We start from the raw sequence: 15257 nt of genomic DNA, 5'->3' as shown, positions 1-15257 counted from the left end.
CGAACAGGCGACTGTAAGCTTAGAACGCACGACGCTTGCCACTAGACCACGGGCTCACATAGTCCGACAACGTCTCGGAAGTAGATAATACTTCCTCCTAACACTTCCGCATCTTACAGTGTTGCCAGATTGTGCATATGGCCGGACTTAGAGTTGTCAGGGGCGGTCAGTTTTATTGGCCACCTTAAGTGAATGACTCGGACTTAGTCTCGGTGGCGGCCGGCCGGCGGTCAGTTTTATTGTCTAAGACTGTACACTGAAGAGACAGATGACACACCTGTGGGATGGTAGCATCAGAAGAGTGGAGGGGAGACGAAGGGCAAGAATGAATATGGGTGAAATTTGTGCAATTAATGAAAGCGCATGCTATTGGTGGTAACCCCCAAACAGTAGTGAAAGTAGGATTCTCAGACTCAATAATATTCTTATATTGCCAACATATATAACTATACTTAAAATACTTTTTGCCACAAATAAGTAGGCAGTTATGCAAACATTCATTTTCATTCCATATGTATTGTGGATTAGCTATGACTGTTGGACACCATCACAAGAGAAGGTACTTGTATAGTTTACAATGTGGTAATGGCAGGTACATCACACCTATCCATTTGTACCATTCAGTTCTAATGTATCTTACTGTTTTCACGTAATTTAAGGCATAAAGTAATGACTAACTGCATAGCAGAAGTACTAAGTCATTGAAAGGCACATCAACTTTGCTAACTTTCCCACAGATACTGCTTCAGAACTATGGTCTCATTTTACAGGCTGACTACATTGTGGCAGCACTGTGGAGAAGCAGACTAAACAGTTTCACATGACCAGAAATAATGGGATCCATTTCCATTCTTGCAGATGAATTGATTTTTTTTTTCAAGAGCCGTCATACAGGATCACAAAATCATTCAAGAAGATTTTTGCACCAACTAGGTATGTCTGTAGTTTTGCACGTATTTCCTGTGACTTTTCTTACAAGCTGGAATGACCTTTGCCTGTTTGTATACATGTGCAAACCACTGTTCCATAAATGAACAATTCGGATGGCAGAAAGGTGTCAGTTCAGCACCGTTTTTTGTGTAACTGAATCTGCTAACTACACTTTATGGTCATGTGACCTCTGGTGTGTTCATCATCTACTTTTGGAGTGCATTCCATAAGGAGTTATAAGGATTATAGCTCTGGACTTTACTGCAAAGTGCTTATGCCTTTTTCTAGTACTTGGTGGCTCAATGGGTAATTGTGACACTGCAAATCCAAAGGTCCTTGATCATTGAACAGCAGGTACTTTGTAACTAGTTGGGTAAATCAGTTCAGATGTGGAAAGAGGGTAACAGCACATGGTAGTCAGTAGGACTGTGTGTAGTAGAGAACTCCGGTGTTTAAAACCTCCAGGCTGATGACAGCTTTACCTCTAGTTTATATTTATGTTTAGCTTTCTGTCATGTATTCTCTTCATGACACAAGCAGATGACTGATCCTTGGCTCTGTCACATACGCCAGTTAACAACTTATTAGCCTTACAAACGGGCTTACCAAACTTATAAAGCTTGAGAATGCATTTCACATGGAATCTGCAGCTTGATTATCTTCTTTCTGGCTGCTGTGCATGTACATTTGCATTAAAACTGTGCAAGCCACCAAGCGGTGCATCGTGGATGGCATCTATTACCACAGCAACAACAATTACTACTACTAGGCACTTCTATGGTGTTCTATACGTAGTGTCCCTTACAAATGAACCACAGTTTTCAAAATACAAAAAAAGTTGATTATTCCCCATCCTACTACCATCCTTACGTGCTTGTTCCACTTTATATCACTTCGCAATGTTATGGTTGAAATGGCTCTGAGCACTATGGGACTTAACTTCTGAGGTCATCAGTCCCCTAGAACTTAGAACTACTTAAACCTAACTAACCCAAGGACATCACACACATCCATGCCCAAGGCAGTATTCGAACCTACAACTGTAGCTGTCACACGGCTCCAGACTGTAGCGCCTAGAACTGCTCGGCCATTCCGGCCGGCCCCTGCAATGTTATACCTAAACATTTTATTGACCAGACTGTCAAGCTGTAGAGTACTGATGTTGTATACAACATTATGGGATTGTTTTTCCTACTCATCTGCAGTTACTTGAATATTTCTGCATCTGCCATTCATCACACCACATAAAAAGTTTGTCCAAGTCATTTTGTATCCTCGTAGTCACTTAGTGATGATCCTTCCCCACACACAATGCCATTAGCAAACAGGCACAGAATGCTGCTCATCGGATCATTTCATATACAGATACGGCACCATTCTCTGTGGCACTATTGATGATACTCTTGTCTCAGAAAAAACAGTTGCTGTTGAGATCAAAGTACTGGCCTCTGTTACTTGAGAGGTCTTTGCACCATTCATATATCGGGGAACCTATTCCATATGCTCATACCTCTATTTACAGTATGCAGTGGTGCACTGTTCAAATGCTTTCTGGAAATATAGGAATGTGGAATCTAGACTGTTGCCCATCATCCATGGTTCACAGTATGTAATTTGATAGAAGACCAAGATGAGTATTGCACAAAATCAATGCTGATTTGTGGATAAAAACTTTTCTGTCTTAAAGAAATTAATTATATTTGAACTGAGGATATGTTCAGGAACTCGGGAGCAAATAATCATTATGATATTGTTCTGTAATTTTGCAGGTACATTCTTTTACCATTCTTATATACAGAAGCCACCTGAACTTTTTCCCAGCTGCCCGAGTCTTTGCACTAGGCGAGAGATTTCAAATAAATGCAAGCTAAGTATGAGGAAAATGCTGTAGAGTACTCTCTGGACAAATTATTTGTGATTCTGTTTGGACATGGCAACTATTATGTTTTCAACTCTTCCAGTTGCTTCTCTACTCCAGGGATCCTATTACTATGTTCCTAATACAGGAGTCTGTGTGACAGTGAAACAACAATATGTTGGTATGATCCTCCTGCACAAACTTGATAACTAAATACAGAGAGGGGTTAGTGACCACCTTCTGCTTTCCTCCAAAGCCACACCAGACTGGTCAATGACTGCCTGGATAGAAATATTTGACCAGAAATGTCTCGTGTTCTCTGTAAAATCTGTTGCTCATGTATGATGGTGGTAGTTGTATGCTTCACGCATAGATCTTTTTACGGACAGAAGAATTACCATTAGCACTTGGCTGTCACCACTGTGCATACTTTTTTGAACTGAGAGTACAACAGTCTGCTTCCTCAGTGTTTTCCCAATTCTGACATTAAACCACAGTGGGTCTTTCCTGTCTGTAATCCAGTTACTCACCACATACTTATTCAGCGTGTGATTTACAGTCCCTTTAGTGTTTGTCCATCTTCCTCTATGTAGATCATATTGAAAGTAAATGACATTCTCATTGTTTAAATGGGATGTTAACAACTACTTACCTGCTCTTTCTAGCAAATCTATTCACCTAGCCCTCTTAAAGGATTCATTAACTTCATTTACCATCCAGAAAGAGATTTTCACTCTGCAGCGGAGTGTGCGCTGATATAAAACTTCCTGGCAGATTAAAACTGTGTGTCGGACTGAGACTCGAACTCAGGACCTTTGCCTTTCGCGGGCAAGTGCTCTACCATCTGAACTACCCAAGCACCACTCACGCCCCGTCCTCACAGCTTTACTTCTGCCAGTACTTCGTCTCCTACCTTCCAAGCTTTACAGAAGCTCTCCTGCGAACCTTGCAGAAGTAAAGCTGTGAGGACGGGGCGTGAGTCGTGCTTGGGTAGCTCAGATGGTAGAGTACTTGTCCGTGAAAGGCAAAGTCCCGAGTTCAAGCCTCAGTCCGGCACACAGCTTTAATCTGCCAGGAAGTTTCATTTACCACTGTCGCTGTGCTGGCATCATGATCACTAGCCCCTTTCTGTACTAATACTATCTGTAAGGACAAGCCTGTTTATAGTTGCAGTATTTCAACTATTTCAATTTTGTGTGGGCTGTTAAACTAGCAGCTTACGACAGCTTTCAGAAAACTGTTCTAAAGTACTTCACAAGACTGCCTGTCCATACCACTTGCAATGTATGCTCAGACATCTTAGTCTCTACTCAGTAGGTTAGGATCACCTACTTTTTCTGCACTACTTTGTGTAGATATTCCTTCAATGATTCCGTAACTGTCACAGCAGTATCACATGGCGAATAAAAACATCCAATGCTGGAGTTCACATACACGGAACCATTAAGGGAACTACTCATTAAAACAGGAAATCATAGCTTGAATCTTGGGACTTGGTACCAATTTTCATATAACTTCATCAATGCTATCTCATTTAATTTTTATTTGCACTTATAATGTAAAGAAGCAATTCTACAAACTCACAAACTAAACTACTTCACCTGCTCAAAGATAATGTTTAAATCCATATGGGTAAGGTGTAACAAAATATTCTATTTTACCGGTTTCATCGTTTCCAACCTGGAGCATACTGTTATACTGTAACCCTTGTTATCTTTACCCTAAAGTAAAAACAGGACTGCTAAAGTGAATACACACACAATTGATTACCATCTCATTATTTTCACCACAACTAAACAAGATTACTTCCACGTAGTCATATAAATTCTAAAATTACCTCTTTATTCACACCCTCCTCCAACTCTTCTTTTACATTCATGCTGCATGGATAATCTCGGCCCTGTGGCAAAAATAACAAACTGTAATAAGTACTTTTAAGCAGTCACAGTCCTCCCATATTATATAAAATATATCACACAGATAAACCCCAACCATCACACTACTTTATAACTAAATAGTAGTTATTGTTAAGTGTTCTCTTTTGAGTTCAAAATTCTGAGTGGCGATTTCACTATGGTATACTTCAATGGGAGGCAGCAAAAAATTGTAAGACTGTTTAATGACAACACCTTCGAAAATTCATTATGATCTTTCATTTCAGCCTTCTCCCTATGCTATTGTTTTCAATCATATTTTCTAGCTTCATCATCTACATATGCATATAATGGTAGTGTAATGAAGTAAAATAACACAGCTACTACCTGAAACAATGACTTCAATGTTGTTCATAAAATCAATGTTGTTCATATCAAATTACAATACTGTTTACACCAACCGTGTGGGGGAGCAGAAACTGGACTGTCAAGTGCCATATCACTCATACTACTTTTATGATCAGAATAATAAAATGTCTAGAACAGTTACATCAAAACCTTGTTGCACTGAATGCTTATTTATGATAAAATTATTAAACGCACACACCCTACGTTGGCACACTACTTAATACTATTCTAACTTCATGAATTCCTTTTGGTGGGACAAGCACGTTTCTAACAGAACAAAAAGAGAGAGTAGGCTACAGGCTACACCAGTCCTATTCTGTGGATCTGAACTATGGGTTTTACTTGCTAATCTCAAAAGAAGACAAAGTTCTGGAAAGATTATTTATGGAACAGCACCAGCATATCAAGACTGAAAAACCCATGTCAAAGGAAGTGCTGGAATGAGAACAAATGAAACAGTGATAGCATAGGAAGAAAATCATTAAACTGATATTGGGATCTGTTGAGGATGTTAGATAATTAGCAGCCAAAGAATAATTTTTTATTGGAAATCGTCTTACTGATAGAAACAAAGTAGACCACTTAACTTTCAGAAAGAGTATATCGACAAAATAATGAAGCAAAATGGTGTATGCAAAGAAGATGCCTTGAAGAGAGATGCTGGGCAAAAGATAGAAAGACATCTTATTAATTGATTTTTGTATTAATTAACTGCCTACAATAATACTAATATACTAGTACAAATAATGATCATTATGATTTTATTATTATTACTATCTGAGGCATGGTGGGGTACCTCTTTGAATTCCCATTCTGCACCTGGTGATGCCACTTCTTTGGCTTGGAGCTCGGGGCGCCATGGGGCACGATAAGAGCCACGCAGGGTACGTCAACAGTATTTGCCATTCAGCCACAATTGACAGAATGGGTGACTAATAGCCCTTCAAAAGTTCTGTCAAGTTAATAATTGCAGGCACATGTGTTAATGAAAGACAGTACATTGGTGTGGTCTTGGCTATCTGTATTTGCTATTTGTTCTTCTTGGATTCGATGATTTGGTAATCCTGAATACTGTTTTAAGCGTGACCATGTTTAGCCTTAGACCAAGTTTATGATGAGAATCATCTGACGAGTCCATTGATCTACCCAACTATCGTGGCCGTGCAGTTGTATTAAGTGAGAATGACAGTGGAATTTAGATGCTCCTTAGCCTGCTCCAGTTTTCTACTGTTGTGGCACACTTTGATTGTTTTGGACTTGGACTCAGGGCATGCTTATCATGCTGTGGCTGTTAACATTGCCTCTGTATATCAGCCTCAGGGAATTCACCACTGCCAGCTACCGATAGGCTGCCTTCACTAAGTTGCGTAAATCACTATTCGAAATTTGTACTAAAATTTTGTACATTTTGATTTTTGGGGGTTTGTTGGGTCGACTGCCTTTGCTGTACATACTGTCGAGCACTGTTAGAATGGTCACATGCTGATCATCTCTATGTGAATCACACGTCACTTCAGATGTCATCCAGACTTGTGAAAATATAGCCTGTTGGTAAGTAACAGGCACATTTGACGCTCAGAGACTGGAACAAGCAAAAGTGTGTAAAACCATCAAGTGTTACTGAGCTCTGAATGTTTTTCGTGTTCGTTCACTGGCCATTTGTGAGGTGGAGAGTGAAAGAAATTTATTCCATCCCTGGGTGAGTTACTGCTTACCAGATTTAATTGTTCAAGTGTTTGTTATTTTAAAGTTGTCATGAAGTGAGCTTTTCTCACCTGTTATTTATTTACTGCTACAAGTAGGTTCTGACTACTAATTACTAGTTCTCCTTTTTAAAGGGTGTTCTTGAGCTGCTATGCATGCACATTCACATACTGAATCACTTAGGAATTTTCTACAGTATGTCTTAATAGAATTTTCACTGTGTCTGAAGCCAGTTATATCAATCGGTGCACGCTCATTCTCTTTTTAATTACTTAACTGCTCACTGGTGCAAGATTTAGAAACTTGCTCTGTCTGCCTGCCTGAAGGTAGCTCTAGCAATCAGTGCACCTGTTTACTTTATTAAATTATCTAGATGCAATTGGAGGTGTATTTTAAGAATTTCCTTTTTCTAGGGGTCCCGAGGCAGCTATAAATTGCTCTGTCTTCCAGTATAGCTATTCAGTTTTAACCTTTGAGATGAGTTATGCTTCTGTGTTGTCTTAAAGAGCCATCTGTTTCCATATAATTATTTGTTGAAGCATTTTCTCATTTGTGGTTTGTGAAGATGGAAATTTTGAATCTAAAATCTAAGAACTGGTGTCAGACACAGCTTTAGTCGTTAACTATTGCTTTATTTAAATTGTCACTAAACTAAGGTGTGTAATGTCTTAAATTTGAAAGTTCGGAGTGGTGTTTGTAATCCTGCTAATGTATCTGACTTTAGTTATTATTCTTAAATAAAAACATTTTAATAAACAATGGAGACTCATGTGAACCCCAATCCATCTAGTCGTTCCACTTAATTTCCCCTTTTCCTGCTGGATGTTTGGTTGGTAACAGAGTATGGTTATTTTCCTGGAAGTAAAGGGGGAAGGTGTCATACTGTCATTCACCACGAGGTGTGTGTTTGCAGGTATCCACTGCGGAACATGGGGTCCCACAACTGTCCCAGTTTGTCCTCATTGAAAAATCAACAGTTTATCTACGAATTAAAAGTTTGTCAGCTTCCATGTAAGGGCGGTGTGCCCAACTTGTGGACGACCCCTTGGTGATTAGTACCAACTGCACCATGGAGGTACATGTTGCACTAGCTGCCTGAGCTCTGGCCATGAAAATCTTGTGTCAGAATGTAGTGTGTTTAGAAAGTAGTCAGCCCCATCATAAGCAAATACATATAATTCAGGCACAATTGAGCCATTGGGATAATCACTTGTGCGGTATTGCACAATGTAATCTCTATTCTGAGCATATTACATTAGCTCTGCAGTTACAGGGACAGCTGCCTTTATTTAGACAAATTAGGAGCAATAGGTGGTGAACAAGATTCTCCCACCGAGATATAACTGCTGGAAGTAGTAGGAATGCTACGGACACCTATAAGGACCTCAGGAGAATTAATTTGGGAAATTACCATACCAAATAATGTTACTGCTGCAAGCTATAATGGAACTTTCAATGTAGAATTTAAAGACAGGTAAAATCCATCATATGGATAATGGTCAAATTTATGTTTCATGCTGACACTTTGGCCATCACTGACAATGTTGTTGTTCAGATGCTGTACCCCCTGTGTTAAGCCATGTTTTCAATCGAATTTTACATGAAAGTGCAACATCAAGGGAGTTGTAAAAATCAATTATTGGCCTGAAATTGTCACCTCATATTACGGGGCTACTCAGGCATAAACATTTTTGGCTATTGCAGTTTCCTCATGAACCTTTTCCTAGGTTCATAGATGAATGCATATGACCATTCCATACCTGGAATTGCAAGTCACAGAGATACAAATACTCAATAATATATTACAGAAAATGTGGCCACAGGACTGTTCATGGATTACCTTTGCTAATAAATGCACATCTTTTACTGAATTAGAGGCTTTGGTGTCTGCTATTGAAGTCTGAGTTTTGCAGACCAGCAGTGTTGGGGGTTTAAGTGCCATTATCAGGATGGGGATTGAGATTCCAAGTAATTTAAAAGGGGACCACCCATAAGGAAAAAGTGTAGGATGTGTTTCCAGTGTAACAAAGAGTGGCATTTTGTATGGCGATGTCTGGTGACATGGAAGGAGAATCAAACAGCCGACATCACACAGAATGGAAGAGGCACGGTAGTGTTCTACTGCTTAAGGGCTGGATCTGTGCCAAGTCCGAGGTACGGGAACCCCTGCCTTATTTTTGGGTACAACTTAACCAGGAACGAATGTGCACCCCCCCCCCCTCAACTCTGGTAGTTCAGTTTCTCGTTTAGATTATCTGTGGCATTTGAAGTTCCGCCATACCTGTCAATTGCCTTGTTTGCATCCGTCCTCCCAATGTTGAGCTCTCACTGGGCACACGTTGCCTCTGGTTGGCAAAACTGAGTATTGGAAAATTTTCTTGGCCTGTGAAGTGGATAGTAAGTAAAAATCTTTCAGTGAACTTAATTTTGCAGTGTGTTTTTGTAAGTGGTAGTGGGTTTGTGCTAGTTTGTCAAGGCAGGGTTGTTTATTTTAAATTTAACCCAGCTGAAACATTCACATTGTGCTCCTGTCAAGTTGCCACAGGAATTCATAGTGTGTTACTGCAATGTTTGTCATTTCAGCTCAGTCACCTTCATCCAGTAGAGGTGATGCTGGTACTGGAAGTTTTTGATCGGTTACCACAGATGTTAACTAACAGATTGGACATCACTGATAAAATCCAGTACAAGATTTGCCTTACAAATGACATTCCAGAGAGGTTTTCTCCATCCCTCAACTTCAGCCTATGCTTCTACCATATTCTCAGTATCTATGGGCAGCAGTGGGGTGTTTCATCCTGTTGTGGGTTATTGTGCAGTTAATGAGAATGCAATTTTGGAATCTGTGCCACTTCCCAATCTGCATAATCGTTCACTTGGTTCAGTCAGGCTCAGTATTTTGCTGTCCTGGATCTCAATCTCGCATATTATCAGATCATGTTAACAGAGGATTTCAAGTATATTACTGCCTGCTGTACAGATTGGAACCTCCACAATTTTAACAGGGTGCCCTTTGGTTTTCCAACGGGAGTTACCATTATGTCTTGCCTTCTAGATTGTGTTTTTGGTGATTTCACATTCAAGTGTGTCTCTAATTACCTAGATGGCATGGTTGTTTACAGTTCTAGTCTGTCTGAAAACCTGCAACATCTTGAGGCAGTTCTGGTTTACCAGAGGGAGGTGGGACTTACTGTGAAGCCATCTAAAATGACACTGGCACATAGGTTTCATCCTTGGAACATCTTAGTTTCACTGATTGGATTGAAATTGACCAGGAGCATACTAGTGATTTGCGAAAATTTCCAGCTCCTAGAAATAAGAAAGCTGTGGCACGGTTCATAGGCATGACAAATTTTTTCGAAAGTCTGTGCCGAATTTTATTAAATTAGTGGGGTGCCTTAACGATTTAAGAAATTTCACATGGGATGAAAGTCATCCAGAATCTTCTGAAGCCATTAAGGTGGTGCTTAGTAACCCACTAGTATTAGACATACCAAATTTTGAGGTCATGTTCTTCTTGCAGACAGACACCTAATTCTTCTGGAGTAGAAAGTGGTAGCCGTCCTCCTACAGGAGCAGAATGGCAGGGGAGGTGTTGCATGTTGATGCCCTATAGCAATGCACCTTGGGAACTTTCACCTGCGGAGATGAAATATTCTATGTATGAATGGGAAGCCTTGGTGGTTATGTTTGCCCTTAAGAAATTCAGATTTTATTTTGAACACCAGGAATTTTGTTTAGAGACTGACAATCAAGCTCTTAGTTAGGTTTTGGCTCATTATTTCCATAATACCCTCTTAGGCATTTATAAAACTGTTGTCAAGATCAGACGACACATCACCTGGTCCTCCCTGTATAAGCAAGCCTGGAGGTTGGTGGGGTCAAAATCACTCAACATGTCACCTGGTCCTCCCTGAATAAGGCTGTCCAGAGGTTGGTGGAGTAGTGTGAGAGCCGTAAGGGAGCTGAGCCGAACTTGAATTCCCTCAAGTGGCTTTTAGAGCCTACCTGTTAGGAATGCCTGATGGATTAACTTTGTATGGATTATATAGGTCCACTTCATCAAGTGTGTGTGTGTATTAGGCACCTACTAGTTATCATGGATGACTTTTCTCGTTTTTTTGACACATTCCGAGCAGAGAAATGACATTCCTGGCAGCTGGCCAGCATTTGTTATGAATTTTTTCTGTTTCCAGGCCACCGAGGATGCTTGATAGCTTCTGTTTCCCAGCTATTTGTGAGGTTCTGCTTTGACAATGGAATTAAAGATGTGACCACAAATCCTTTTACCAGCATACTTTGCTGACCAGGTGAACTGCAAGTTGAAGGCTGTGCTTATCTTTCACAACAAGGCTCAGACAAAGTGGCTCAATTTTATGTTTAACACTGCACAACCCAAGTCCCTGGAGGCTGCTCCAGTATCCCTTATGTTAGCACATCCAGTCAATTTTCCTCTTGTCAACCTGTAGTCAATCAATGATTTGCTTCAAGAACAAGTCACCCTAGCAGTAACACAGCACAACTGGAGCCAGGCTAGACATAATACCAAAATTGCCTGTCCCAGGTTATCCATCTGTTAGTCAGGGGCTAAACGGTTCATTGGAAAGGCTGGGGACACAGTGTTAGTCCGAAACCCTAATATTGCTGAAAAGGGGGAGTTAGGGTTCGATAGCAAGCTAGCTCCTCAGTTGTTGGGACCCTGTTAGATTGTCAGGGTGGTGAGTTCGGCAAACCTCCTGGTTCTGAATTTATGGACGAGTAAAGCCTCACACATGCACATTACTCATATCAAGGAGAGGCATATGTAAAGGGCTCCTTAATGGTGTGGACGGGGGATTTTGGTTTGGTGGAGGAGGCTGAACCACGGTGGGCTCCCTCTTCGAATTCGAGCCCATGTGCCTGGCAGGTGTCACTTCTCACAGCTCAGAGCTCGTGGCACCAATGGGCATTGTGGAGCAACAATGGGTGTAGAGGAACAGCAGTGGATCTCACGGGCAGTCGGTGTCTTAAAGCTGGACTGGAGGGTGAGTCATGCAGGGCTCGTGGGCATGTACTGTTTAGCCGAACTTTATGTGGCAGTATCATTATACCATCACAATCATTACAATAATACAACCTTCTTTCAATAATGGTAACTGCCATAGGCTGATCAGCCCAAGATTATCATCACTCATCTAAAAGCTGGTATGTACACCTCTGGCACAGACAACAGTAGGGAGACATAGTGGCACAGAAGCAACGAGGCCTTCATATATCACTGGAGGAAGTTGGAACCATATTTATACAATCAGGCCACTTCATTCCCATAAATTCTGGAAGGGGGGATGATCTCTGACGTTATGTTAAATCACATTCCAGATCTGTTCAACCAGGTTCAGGGCTGGCGAGTTGGGTGGCCAACACATCAATTGGAACTCACCACTGTGTTCCTGAAACCACTCAATCACACTCCTGGCCTTGTGAAATGGTGCATTGTTTTCATGAAAAATGCCACACTCAATGCAAATACTTTCAGAAAAGACTTCCTGACACTTAAACGTTTACTCAATGGGAAACATGATCATCACGAAGGAGTGGACCTAACATGAACCATGGACCGTGGCACTGGTAGCGAGGCTTGCGTGCCTCAGCAATACAGATAGTCGTTCCGTAGGTGCAACCCCAACGGAGGGGTATCTGTTGTGGGGCCAGACAAACATGTGGTCCCTTAAGAGGGGCAGCAGTCTTTTCAGTAGTTGCAGGGGCGACAGTCAGGATGAATGACTGATCTGGTCTTGTAACATTAACCAAAACAGCCTTGCTGTGCTGGTACTGTAAACTGATGAAAGCAAGGGGAAACTATAGCCGTAATTTTTCACAAGGGGATGCAACTTTACTGTCCATTAAATGATGATGGTGTCCTCTTGGGTAAAATATTCTGGAAGTCAAATAGTCCCCCATTCAGATCTCCAGGATGACATCGTTATCAGGAGACAGAAAACTTATGTTCTACAAATTGGAACATGGAATGTCAGACCCTTTAATCAGGCAGGCAGGTTAGAAAATTTAAAAAGGGAAATGGATAGGGTAAAGGTAATTATGGTGGGAATTGGTTAAGTTTGATGGCATGAGGAATAAGACTTCTGGTCAGATGAATACAGGATTATAAATAGAAAATCATATAGGGGTAATGGAGGAGTAGGTTTAAAAATGAATAAAAAACAGGAGTGTGGGTAAGCTACTATGAACAGCATAGTGAATGCAGTATTGTAGCCAAGATAGACACAAAGCCCACACTTACCACAGTAGTACAAGTTCATATGCCAACTAGGTCCCCAGATGATGAAGAGATTAAAGAAATGTATGTGAGATAAAAGAAATTATTCAGATAACGAAGGGAGACGAAAATTTAATAGACATAGGGGATTGGAATTCAATAGTAGGAAAAGGAAGAGAAGGAAAAGGAGGAGGTGAATATGGAATGTGGGTAAGGAATGAAAGAGGAAGCCGTCTGGTAGAATTTTGCATAGAGCACAACTTCATCATACACTATGTGCTGAAAAGCTTCGGGCCACTCCCAAAAACTTACTTTTTCGTATTTGGTGCATTGTGCTGCCACCTACTCCATATCAGAGACCTCAGTAGTCATTATACATCGTGAGAGAGCAAAATGGGGCGCTCCGCGGAGCTCATTGACTTTGAATGTGGTCAGGTGATAGGGTGTCATTGGTGTCACATGTCTGTATGCGAGCTTTCCACACTCCTGAACATTCCTACGTCCACTGTTTCTGACGAGATAGTGAAGTGGAAGCATGAAGGGACACATGCAGCATAAAAGCATACAGGCCAATCTTGTCTGCTGACTGAAAGATACCGCCGACATTTGGAGAAGGTTGTAATGTGTAATAAGCAGATATCTATCCAGACCTGAAAGAACTGCAAAAAGGTAGGAATTGTAAGAGATGGGATCTGGATAAAGTGAAAGGATCAGAGATTGTAGAGTGTTTCAGAAAGCACTAGGGAACCATTGACAAGGACATGGGTAAGAGATACAGCAGAAGAGGAAGGGTAGCTTTGAGAGATTACTAGTGAAAGTAGCAGAGGATCAAGTAGGTAAAAAGATGAGGCTAGTAGAAATCCTTGGGTAACAGAGGAGATACTGAATTTAATAGATGAATGGTGAAAATATAAAAATGCAGTAAATGAAGCAGGCTGAAAGGAATACAAACGTCTCAAAAATGAGATCGACAGGAAGTGCAGAATGGCTCAGCAGGGATGGTAACAGGACAAATTTAAGGATGTAGAGGCATATATGACTAGGGGTAAGACAAACACTGCCTACTGGAATACTGAAGAGACCTATAGAGGGTCTATACAAGGGCGATGCACTTGCGGGCAATATTTTGAAAATGGAAGAGAACATAGATGAGGATGAAATGGGAGATACGATACTGCATGAAGAATTTGACAGTACTGAAAGACATAAGTTGAAACAAGGCCCTGGGAGGAGACAACATCCACTAAAACTACTGATAGCCTTGGGACAGCCAGCCTTGAAAAAAACTCTGCCATCTGGTCAGAAAAATGTATGAGACAGGCAAAATACCCCCAAACTTCAAGAAGAATATAATAATTGCAATTCCAAAGAAAGCAAATGTTGACAGGCATGAAAATTACCGATCTATCGGTTTAATAAGTCATGGCTGTAGAATACTAACATGAATTCTGTACAGTCGAATGGAAAAACTGGTAGGTGCTGACCTCAGGGAAGATTAGTTTCGATTCCGTAGAAACGTTGGAACACGTGAGGCAATACCGACCCTATGATTTATCTTAGATGATAGATGAAGGAAAGGCAAACCTACATTTCTAGTATTTGTAAACTTAAAGAAGCTTTCGACAATGTTGACTGGCATACTCTCTTTCAATTCTGAAGGTGGCAGTCGTCAAATGCAGGGAATGAAAGGCTGTTTACAATTTGTACAGAAACCAGATGGCAGTTATAAAAGGGGAGGAGCGAAAGGGAAGCAGTGGTTGGGAAGGGAGTGAGACAGGGTTTTAGCCTATCCCTGGTGTCGCTCAGTCTGCATATTGAGCAAGCAATAAAGGGAACAAATGAAAAATTTTGAGTAGGAATTAAAATCCAGGGAGGAGAAATAAAAACTTTGAGATTAGTCAATGACATTGTAATTCTGTCAGAGACAGTAAAGGGCCTGGAAGATCAGTTTAACAGAATGGACAGCACATTCAAAGAGGGATATAAGACGAACATCAACAAAAGCAAAACAAGAATAATGGAATGTAGTCGAATTAAATTGGGTGATGATGACAGAATTACATTATGAAATAAGACAATTAAGGTAATAGATAAGTTTTGCTATTTGGGGAGCAAAATAACTGACGAAGGTTGAAGTAGAGAGAATATAAAATGTAGTCTGGCAGTGCCAAGGACAGCATTTCTGAAGAAGAGAAATTTGTTCACATTGAGTATACATTTAAGTGTC

General features: G+C 40.7%; 1 protein-coding gene across 5 annotated transcripts in view; it reads right to left on the bottom strand.

Annotated features, from left to right (window-relative positions):
- The window catches only part of LOC126213402 (zinc finger protein 99-like), a 141620-nt gene that overhangs the window by 118312 nt on the left and 8051 nt on the right, over positions 1–15257 (bottom strand). For all 5 annotated transcript variants that reach the window (XM_049941116.1, XM_049941120.1, XM_049941118.1 and 2 more), the window contains one exon: positions 4626–4688. In XM_049941116.1, coding sequence (XP_049797073.1) covers positions 4626–4688 — 63 coding nt within the window. The remainder of the gene's footprint in view (positions 1–4625; positions 4689–15257) is intronic.

Source organism: Schistocerca nitens, chromosome 11 (assembly GCF_023898315.1).
Source record: "Schistocerca nitens isolate TAMUIC-IGC-003100 chromosome 11, iqSchNite1.1, whole genome shotgun sequence".
Classification (NCBI taxonomy): domain Eukaryota; kingdom Metazoa; phylum Arthropoda; class Insecta; order Orthoptera; family Acrididae; genus Schistocerca; species Schistocerca nitens.
This window is presented reverse-complemented; position numbering and strand designations above follow the sequence as displayed.